This window comes from Elephantulus edwardii, unplaced genomic scaffold (genome assembly GCF_000299155.1).
Source record: "Elephantulus edwardii isolate Elephantulus edwardi_28Jun2011 unplaced genomic scaffold, EleEdw1.0 scaffold00079, whole genome shotgun sequence".
Classification (NCBI taxonomy): domain Eukaryota; kingdom Metazoa; phylum Chordata; class Mammalia; order Macroscelidea; family Macroscelididae; genus Elephantulus; species Elephantulus edwardii.
In genome coordinates this window covers 12365880-12376954 of record NW_006399829.1, presented here as the reverse complement: position 1 = coordinate 12376954, position 11075 = coordinate 12365880, and the positions used below count along the sequence as shown (strand labels likewise).

At 46.9% G+C, this 11075-nt stretch overlaps 1 protein-coding gene across 1 annotated transcript in view; it reads left to right on the top strand.

Annotated features, from left to right (window-relative positions):
- The first annotated feature begins 827 nt into the window (after positions 1-827).
- The window catches only part of LOC102867569 (sorting nexin-18-like), a 39252-nt gene continuing 29004 nt past the window's right edge, over positions 828-11075 (top strand). Inside the window, exon 1 of the mRNA XM_006889567.1 lies at positions 828-2424. Coding sequence (XP_006889629.1) covers positions 828-2424 — 1597 coding nt within the window. The remainder of the gene's footprint in view (positions 2425-11075) is intronic.

Here is an 11075-nt window from a genome sequence, read left to right as displayed (position 1 = left end):
CTCTTATTCACTCCCTACATGGAAGGAGACATCTTAGGAGAATGTGTACACGCAAAATATTACGTCTCTACACAATTGGTTTAAGGGAGAGGGTATTCTTCCTAGCTTCTCCTGTCCGCATCACCCCAGCCTCATCTTTTGTCAAGAGGTTCTCGTTAATCTCCTGTCCTCCTTGCTTTAGTGACTAAAAGAGGGAAGGGAGGGGTTAATTTGGGTGCAGAACCCTAGGGCAGGCCCCTGGTCTTCCTTAGAGTAAACACATTTGATTCCATGCAAAATCCTTCTTCAGATGTATGGGTTAAATCACTCTCGTTCATTCACTGATTTTCAGAGTGGCCATGTATTAATTTACTTTCGAGGAAATATTCTCTAACTTAAAAACCTAAAAAGATTCTCCGACATTTCACTTCTTTCTTAGAGAAACCTTTTTTAAAACCCTTGAAGCGCGCTCACACTGACGCCTCCTTGCTCAGCAGCCGCCGCAAGGGGGCAGCGGGGGCCGCGGATCTGAGCCGCGCGGAGGGCGCGGTGGCTCGGCCATCGCTTGTTCTGGCCTGGCGCGCGGCTCTCGGCCGTGGATTAGCGCATCTGAGGACGTGGGAGGAGGCGGGCCCCGCCCCCGGCCGCGGTGGCGGCCCAGCGAGGCACTCGGAGCTGCGAGCGGAGCGGCGGGGAGGGCGCGCCTGGCCGGCCGGAACACTGCGCTGCGCGCTGCTTTCTGGGCTCCTGTCCGCGCGCCAAGGCGCGGGCACCTTCGCGGGCCCCTCGGTCACGCCCCGACTTCGGGGCGGCGGGACTCGGGGGCCGTCCGCCGTGGCCCCGGGACCATGGCTCTGCGCGCTCGGGCGCTGTATGACTTCAGGTCGGAGAACCCGGGCGAGATCTCGCTGCGGGAGCACGAGGTGCTGAGCCTGTGCAGCGAGCAGGACATCGAGGGCTGGCTCGAGGGCGTCAACAGCCGTGGCGACCGGGGCCTCTTCCCGGCTTCGTACGTGCAAGTGATCCGTGCCCCGGAGCCCGGCCCGGCGGGCGACGGCGGCCCGGGAGCCCCGGCCCGCTACGCCAACGTGCCGCCCGGCGGCTTCGAGCCCCTGCCCGCCGCACCGCCCACCTCCTTCAAGCCACTGCCGGACGCCTTCCAGCCGCTGCTGCAAGCGCAGCAGACGCCGCCGCCCAGCACCTTCCAGCCGCCCGGCGCGGGCTTTCCGTACGGCGGGGGCGCCCTGCAGCCGTCGTCCCAGCAGCTTTATGTTGGCGGCGGCTATCAGGCCAGCCAGGGCAGCGACGATGACTGGGACGACGAGTGGGATGACAGCTCCACGGTGGCCGACGAGCCGGGCGCACTGGGCAGCGGCGCGTACCCAGATCTCGACGGCTCGTCGTCGCGCTCGGACCTGTCCCTGGGCTCCCGCGGCAGCTCGGCGCCCCCGCACCATCTGCAGCATCACCCGTCGGGGGCCAAGAGCTCGGCCACGGTGAGCCGCAACCTCAACCGCTTCTCCACCTTCGTCAAGTCGGGCGGGGAGGCTTTTGTGCTGGGCGAGGCGTCAGGCTTCGTCAAGGATGGGGACAAGCTGTGCGTGGTCCTGGGACCCTATGGTCCTGAGTGGCAGGAGAACCCCTACCCGTTCCAGTGCACCATCGATGATCCCACCAAACAGACCAAGTTCAAGGGCATGAAGAGCTACATCTCCTACAAGCTGGTGCCCACGCACACACAGGTACCGGTGCACCGGCGCTACAAGCACTTCGACTGGTTGTACGCGCGCCTGGCCGAGAAGTTCCCGGTCATCTCGGTGCCCCACCTGCCCGAGAAGCAGGCCACCGGTCGCTTCGAGGAGGACTTCATCTCCAAGCGCCGGAAAGGCCTCATCTGGTGGATGAATCACATGGCCAGCCACCCAGTGCTGGCGCAGTGCGACGTCTTCCAGCATTTCCTGACGTGCTCCAGCAGCACCGACGAGAAGGCCTGGAAACAGGGCAAGAGGAAGGCGGAGAAGGACGAGATGGTGGGCGCCAACTTCTTCCTGACCCTCAGCACGCCCCCCGCTGCGGCTCTGGACCTGCAGGAGGTGGAGAGCAAGATCGACGGCTTTAAGAGCTTCACCAAGAAGATGGACGACAGCGCGCTGCATCTCAACCACACCGCCAACGAGTTCGCACGCAAGCAGGTGACTGGCTTCAAGAAGGAGTATCAGAAAGTAGGCCAGTCCTTCCGGGGCCTCAGCCAGGCTTTCGAGTTGGACCAGCAAGCCTTCTCGGCTGGCCTGAACCAGGCCATCGCCTTCACCGGAGATGCCTACGACGCCATCGGCGAGCTCTTTGCTGACCAGCCCAGGCAGGACCTGGACCCAGTCATGGACCTCTTAGCGCTGTATCAGGGGCATCTGGCCAACTTCCCGGACATCATCCATGTGCAGAAAGGTAAAAGCTCGCTGTCTAGAGTAAATGGTATTGAATGTGGTTTTGTAGGCAGAAAGGTGATTTTGACCAAAGTCTCACTGCCGGTTTCAGACTAATCTTCAAAATCAACAGATTGAGTGGCCCATCCATGAGTGGCTTCCTCAAAATGCTTCCTAAGGAACGTTGTGAGGCCAATTTTTCTGACATGGCAGCCTTTTAAGAGTTGGCATCGAGGGTAATGTGCGCCTTTTCATATTTAATCTTGTGACCAGGGTAGAATTAGAAGGGAGCCCAAATTGTGTTAGGCATCTCTATGACTCTTGTCAGGTCACTTAGCATTGGGTTTCAGGAAGCATGCAAATAATGGGGAAGAACTGGTTATCTGCAATTAATGGTAAAAGGTAAGTCTACACCTCCAAGTCCCTTCTCAGGGAGGAGAATTAGCATCATTTCTTCCAGGTTCTAGCTTAAGAACGTCATGCCCGGAGTTCTTGTTTGCAGTCTTTGTAAAATGGAGATAAAAGACTCATTTCAGTTTTAAGAAAATGAATCTCTTTGACTTGAGTTTAATAATTTTGTCTTTGAAATTTATTAACTGACCAAAAGGAAGAATCTTAGGCAGGTGATACAGTCATAACAGTGTGTCTGAGAGCAGTGTTTCTGGTATCCCAGTGAATTCACTGCCCAGCTGTCATCATATAGCTTGCTTATTATTAGTCTTCATCATAATTTGTAACAACTAGATGCTTAAGGATTGTTAACAACTAGGGTTAAACTCCCTTGATGCTAGTGGTTTGTACCCACCTAGCTAGCTGCTTCTCAGGAGAAGACCTGATGGTCAGCGCCAATGAAAATTACAGCCTTGAAAACCCAGTGAGGTGTTTTACCTTGTTCTGTAGGGTTTCACTGCTCACCCAAAAACGCACCTCTGGCAGTTCTCATCCCTAGTGGCTCCCCTGAAGAAAGTTGAGCATTCTCTTGCGATGCGGAAACTCACAAGAGGGTCACTTATGAGTCACCTCTGACTCAACCACTATAAGTTGACATAGGACTGCTATAAGTAAGAATCTCTTTCATAGAATTTAACATCTTTTGTTGAAATATTGAAATTTGCAAGTTGTTCAGTTATAGAATAAATTAGAGCAGCAATCCCTGGCCTCACTTTACTCACTAATTTGCATGCTGATGTAATGCCTGGAGTCAGAGAAGGGAAAGTTTTTCCTGTGAGCCTGCCTTCTTGGGTGAAGGGAGGAGGCTAGGGAGAGGGAGTTTAATTCCATTTCATGCACCTTGGAATGGGATACTGCTTGTCCAGATGGACCAGTTGGACTTAGGAACCACTTTGCTCTCAGCCGTGTTTTTCTAATATTCAACTAAACTGTGCCTCTTTGGCTTACCTTGCTAGTCTTAAGTCCTAGGAATTATACAAAATAGTTTTCATGCTTGTGTCAGCCCTGAATTCATACATTTGGAGACAGCAGTCTCTCCATCCCATTCCGAGTGTGGGGCTGGTTTTCTGCCTCTTATCCCTGAGGACAAGAGAGACTCCATCTTGAGCATGGCCTCAACGTTTCTAGAACACAGTGGGCTGCCACAGGACAAATGTTGGTAGAAAATAATCTTCCCTGGCAGTTTAGAATTTGTAAATGCAGCCCAACATTGAAGTAGCTCTTTGAGGCACCATATTGCTTTGTCCATCTCATGCTCTTTGAGCATGTTACCAGGAAGGGCCAATTCTTAAGAAAGAGACAAAAGTAGAGGGCCAGCGAAGGGGGGAGAGACCCTCAGTGAGGTGGATTGACACAATGACAGAAACTGGTATTTACGCACAACGGAGATTGTGAGGATGATACAGGATCTGACAGGGTACTGTTCTGTTGTACATCTGGTCACTTGGAGCCAGAGCTGATTCCAAAGCACCTAACAACAGTGTTGCTGTTGACATCTTTTGCACCCTGTCTCTTTTTTATTAATTGTTCTGAATCCTTGATTTTTTTTCTTGTCTAGTGCTGGTGGAAATGATTTTTTTGAGCCTTTGATTCAGGCCTTTACATTTAGATGTCGTGTATTACCTGGAATTTAAATGTATTTGGAACTGTGCTGGCTGCCTTTTTCATGTTTCTGAGGGTTCATACTGAGTTTTGGTAAATGGTAGGAGATCTAGTAATGGAAGTGCCTAGGGAGTTGTGCCGCTAACCCCAAAGCCATTTCTGGTGCTTTCTCCTCCTGTTATAATTAACAGCCTGGAAACTTGATGGAAGGTTTCTCTGAGTCCGAATTGACTTGGTGACAGTGACTTTGAGTGAAAAATGGATAGAGCTAAGCAAAGAATCCTGTAGCTGGACTCTGGTGATTGTTTAGTTCATTCATTGCTTCTGTTGCCATTCAGGCCATGCACTCACAAATACAGTGACAGGCTTTGTAACAGCCTTGCTGTTGAGATTATTTTTAAAAATTGATAAGAAGTCTATTTTGAGTTTGCCACAATAATCTGCTTAATCTGTTAAGCTGCCCAGAGTTTATTAAAAAACAAAACAAAAAACCCTCTAGTACTGAAATGATCACCTGTTGCTTGAGATTTGAAAAACTGCTTTCATTGAAACCAGTACTTTTGTTGTTGCTATTAGATTCAAGGATGTTAAGTGTACACTGTAGGAACTTTGGAAAGAACACCACCTCAGCGTAGTTTGTTTCTGCTGTAGCCTTGGAGTGGACCGCTCAGGGAGCAGTGTCCCTAGATAATGCATCTTGAGAACAGGCTGACATTTAAAGCTGTAGTGTGCAGTATACAAGGCATCCTCATAAAGGATTGTGTTGGGGTGATTTTTAGGAATACATATGACATGAAGATCATAAATGAGGCTAAAGCATTTTGAGCATGTTTATGACCATGGATGTAAAAAGCAATTCACCTTTCTGCTCTTACCTGTGTTAAGTTGCTATTGGAAGGAATCTTGTTTTTTTCAGTCTGAGCACTTGGAGATTTTGTTTAGGCTTTGTTTGTTCCTTTCAGATCTCAGCATAATCACATTGAAGGTCTCACTGTGCCTCTTGAAAAGAGAACAACAAAAAATGATAAAGAAAAAACTTTTAAGCAACTTAAGCAACTTTTTGCTACAGATATTTGCCTTGGAGTTTATATACCAACTTAGGGGGGAAACGTTAACTAAAAAATAAAGTCAAAATACTTACTCTCATTGTTTAATGTAAGATAAAAAGCAGTGTCACTACTTCTGCATTTCACAAATCTTAATGTATTACCAGAGGAGCTCTGATGGTGTAGTCTGATGCCCAATGCCCTGCTAATCAAACAGGCCTAGTGTCTCCATCAGTTCAAATCCACAAATGCTTCTTAGGGAGACAGTTTGGTAGTTACCTCCCATTAAGATTATAGCTTTGGAAACCTGATAGCGGGTCACTGGGGGGAAAGAAAGAGACGTTGGGTTTTTGAGGGGTTTTTGCTTATCATTGAGTTTGTACTTGCCTTTGAGTTGAGCACGACTCATAGAGACCCTATGAATAAAAGGCCTGAAGCCTTTGTATAACTATAGACATCCATCAAAGTTCATAGAGTTTCCAGAGGCATGTTGTTTACGAAGTGGATGCCATTCCTGCTTCCAAATTGTTCATATTATTCCATATTGTTCACTATGGAAGTTGTAGTCACATCTGGCCACTGAATTAAAATATTAAAAAAATCTACTTCCACAGTCACACTAGCCATGCTTCAAGTGCTTACAAGTCCATTCATTGCTGTCGAGTCGGAAAAGATTCATAGCTGACCTCCAGCGGGTGTTCAGGAGGCTGGAAATTGGCCAGGAGGAAATTGCTTATCTTTCTTTCAGGCAACAGCTGGTGGATTTGAACTGCCAAGAGATGTCTCCTTTGGGTTAGCAGTGTATGGTCAAGTTGGGAACCAACCCATAGCTGACCCTTTTGCAGGTTTTCAAAGGCAGTTTAATCATAAGAGAGGAGGTTGCCCATTTTTCTCCCACGGAGCAGCTGTGGATTTGAACTTCGTGCTTTTAGGATTGCAGCACAGTTCCTATCACTAGGCCACCAGAGCCGCTCTATAGTGGCTGCTGTATTGGACAGCATCATGGACAACATTTCCATCATCAAAGAAAATTCTGTTATACAGCCTTGTCCCATCTTAAGCCTTTATAGTCAATTGGTAAACTTTACTATACTTCCCAGATGGTTTTTGCTTGGTCATAACATGGCATCTCCTTCCCACCTAGAGCTAAGTAGTAAAAATGAGAGAGGAAGCAGATTCTCTTCTTTACAGAACTTCTAGACATTTGACCAGTGATTTTCCTGAGTTGAGCATGCCTCCCTGCTTCCTGTGCAACTTCATGTTCCATTGAGAAACTACAACTGGTCTCAGAATGGCCATTAAAGAGGGTAGTGCAGGACTCTCAAATGTCGTGGAACTAGCAGGTTTGTGGGTTTTGTTGGTGGTGGGTTTTGTTTTTTGTTTTTTTTTTTTTAATTGTACTTAATACTAGAAACCATTGTTTAAACTTAGTGAGCTTTTATGTGAATACTTTCTTTTAAAGTGAATAAAGAGAATTCTAGAATTCTAATTTTTCATTAGCTAGTGGAACCTTAAGTAAACAGGTCTAGTGAGGTTGATAGAGTAGTGAAGTAAGTAGGCAGTTAGTTTGTTGTAGTCTGTAATACATAAGTTGGGAATTTAGAATCTGTTTGAATTGTATTCGTATTTTGTTTGACTTGACAGGAGCACTTTATATTCCTTGTTCAGAGGCAGCTCATTGATCCTTGTCTAGGTGCACGCACAGGCTTGTCACCAAATAGCTTTGTAATCCTGTAGTCTCAGCTTTCTTTTCGAATAGTAGCATTTTCTCTTCTCCCTCCTTACCCTCCTTGCCTCTAGAATGCTACTGCTGGTGAGTTTTGAGGTTGCACATAGAATACGCTTCACTCAGTCTCTTAGCATGTGCAGTTTTATTTTTCAAAGAGGTGGCTGATCTCTCTTATAAGAGTGAATATAGCAAGATCTCGAAGACATCACGTCCTTGGCATTTGAAAACTTAGGTGTACCTCATGGGGAATATTAAAAAAGGGAAAGACTAAAATAAAAATTAGATTATGAGAGATGTTGGTCTCATCTTGTGAATACAGAGTAGATAGCAGAGAGAATAATTTACAATGACATTTCTTTATTCCAGAGAAAGGTTACAGAATAATGTAAAGATGGTTTGTGAGTAAAATCTAATCTGAGCTGAGCAAAGCAGGGAGGCAGGGCTAGACAAACAGGCAAGCAAGCAGTTCTGTTTTCTGTACTCTTTAAATATGCAAGCATGACTCCATTGCATTCTGTAAATGTTCCAGATGGAACCTTTTTTCTTCTCTCTCTCCCCCCCTTTTTTTTTTAATATTTTTTTTTTTTTAGCAGCAACAACAACAAAAATAGCCCCAGGACCTCAAGAATGGTACACCAGGAGTGGGCATATCAGCCTTTCTGGGTAGAATTTCACTATTGTGCTTGCTTTTACCATTCACAGGGTTGGTCGTCTGCCCTTCAGACATTAATTAAAGATAGCCAGAGTCCCAGCAGGGCACCCAAGGTAAGGCAGGGCCGCAGTTACAGCTTTCCTATCTGCCCCCTGGATTAAAAATAGTCCAGTGGAGGGGGTGCCAGGAATACAGAGAAGAGGTCTAACAGCTTGGGCTGTTTGCAGACTCGTTCTTATTGTGAAGCCCCCGCCTTCCGCAAGAAATTGAAGCCTTCCATTCTTTTCTGTCTTAGCACCATTGTAATTGAACCCATTTCTCCTCTCCTCTCCCTCAGCTGTTCTAAGGAGACTTCGGATCTAGCCTTCCCTTTTGGCCCTGTCTGTGTTTTCCTAATGAAAATACAGTAACCTTTGGAGCATTTGAAGTAGATGACTCAGTTCCTGCTTTAAAACATGTGAACAGCCTTGGGTCAGAAAGCCATGTGGGATCTTGTTTACATTACCCTGTCTGTGGTTTTCAGACTTCTTTTTTGAGTCACGGAGCCCTCCTCTAACCCCAAGAGGTCCAGTGTGTTCCACTAACAGAACTGAAAGGAGGCCGGAGGAGCTTCCCTTTCTACCCGTGCTTCTCCCAGTCACCCTTGGAGCACTTTAAACTCGATTGGACTCTCTTGATTGAGACCAAGATGCTCCTTAGAAAGGCAGGGATGTGAAACTTCGGCTCACGTACTTTGGGCATGCTGTTAGGAGGGGCCAGTCCTTGGTAAAGGGCTTTGTACTTGGAAGGTTGTAGGGTTAGAGAAAGAGAGGAAGACCCTCAACAAGATGGACTCACATCATGATTGTAACAGTGGTTCAGATCTATCAAAGATGGTTCAGTTCCGTTGTTCTTAGGGTTGTTGTGAGTTAGAGTCGCCTCAGTGGCATTTAAAACAACTTGAGAGATGTCATTGCTTTCTGTCATCTTGAGATTCCCATTGTGTTGGAACCCCAATAATTGAAACATCTTACAAAGCGAAGAAGGTATAAATTCACTTACAGCAGTGACGCTTGTCTTGAACTTTGGGGCTTTTTCTTCAACATGAATGAAAGGCCATTGGTTCTAGTGTTTGAATAGGTAGAGTAAAATAATAAGTTCTATTTAGTTTAGGCATAGTGGTAAGGAGTTGCACTGGCAACCCGATGGCAGGCAGGTTGAATCTACCCTCTCCTCTGCAGAAAAAAGATGAACGGTCTCCTCCAGTGTATTTACAGCTTCTGAAAACCCTGGAGGAGGGTCAGCTGTAAGTTAGTTCTAACTAGATATTACGTAACAATGAAAACAACATAATTAGTTTGCCTTCTGTTTATGAGGCTCCTCGATATCATTAACTAAATGCTTACCACAGATGATGTTGTGATACACAGCTCTGTGAGATAAGGCTGAGTCCCAGTGAGTAGACCAGTTCCACTTCACACCCCGCTGTGTAGAGCGCAGCTTAGACTGTAGTTGGTCTGCTCACATCTGCAGGATTCTCCATGATTTGGCTGCCTAGTGGAGGGGCTTTGGTAATGTAGTGTACTAGGTGTTGCACTGCTAACCCAAGGGTCAGTGGTTGAAATTCACCTCTGGGAGAAAGATGGGCTGTTTCCTCCAGTATTTACAGCCTCAGAAACTGGGTGGAGAGTCACTGCGTTCGAAATGACTTGATGGCAGTGGGTGGGTGGTGTCTGTCTCGTGGAGGAGACACATAAGCCAGACGTGACAGGGCCAGGCAGGTCCACAGAACTGTGTGCTAGAATACTGAGGCCCCGGAAGAGGGTACTGAGCTGTCCTCCCCCACCTTCCCTGTTGGCTTCCCACGCCTATGCAGGGAGATGAGGCTGGCCCGAGCCCAGAGGAAGCTGGGTTCATTGTACCTGCGAAGGCAGGGAGTTGCCAGGGCCAGAATTTGAAGAAGGGCAGTGTCTATCTGGTGACCCTACTGACTGCACGGAATCTGGCCTTCCAGTGTGTGGGTGTGAGAAGAGCCTCAGAGGAGTTAGTCAGCAGTCAGCGTCTCACTGGGGGAGAGACATGCATCCTTTCCCTTTGGCCATTAGGCAGGTTAAATGTTAAGGTCCGTAGGAACTACTTACTGCTAATTTTTGAAAGGTGTTTTTAAAGTGAAAGTCCCAAACCCAAACTCATTAGTAGATAAGCCGCCCCCCCCCCCCACCAGGGTTTTTAAAGCCCTAAGTCTTAATGGAAACACCCAGCCTTATCTTTCTCCCGCAGTGTAACTGGTGAGTTCAAGCCTCATTACCTTTCAGTTAGAAGCCCAGCACTTCACCCTCTACACCACCGTATAGCCTCACAATGAAAAATACTCTTCTTTAATGTTGTTAGTCGTCCCACCCAGGCATCTGTTACCACCATTACTGCAGGTAAAGGTGCTACAGTGTCATTGGTACAGCACAGGCATGTTAAATTCTGGGAAGATCTGGCCTGTGCAGAGCACTGGAAGTGTGTTGTGGTTACAGATAGGTCCTGTTTGGAGTCACCAGTTGTTCTTATTGAATGATTTGTATGAATTGTCTCCTGTCAGCATCCCTCTTTTTCAAAGTATGTGTGTCCTTGGCAAATTGCTATAACATTTCTGAGTTTTGGTTCCCTCATCTGTGTATTATTATATTGGCTGTTTTTTATTTAAGCCTCTTGTTTAGAGTCAACAAAACCTCATGGAGGGCCTTTTGTGTTTAAAAGTCAGTTATTATATTTTGGAGGAATGTTCTTCTAAATGGTATAGCACTCTTCTGTCAGTTTGCTGTACTGAGGTAACCTGGGGTTGCTGTGATGCTGAGCTTTGTGCCATTGGGGTGTCAAATGCCATGACAGTTACCTGTGGCAGACAGTGTTTGGTGGACCTCCCAGTTAAAGACGGGTTTGGAAGCAGGAGTGGCATCCACTTCCTAAACAACATGCCTCTGGAAACACTATGAATTTTGAGAAACAACGGTACTTATACAAAGGTTTCAGGTCTTTTGTTATAGGGTCGCTATGAGTTGTGCTTTACTCGATGGCAATCAATAACAACAACATCTGTATATAGGAAATTAATGATTTCCTAGATACTATCAAAGTAGTTGATTTTTATTTGGAATGGAAAGAAGCCACGAATAAGCAAAGCACTCCTTAAAAATAGAAAAACGGCAGTAGGCATCTCACTCCCT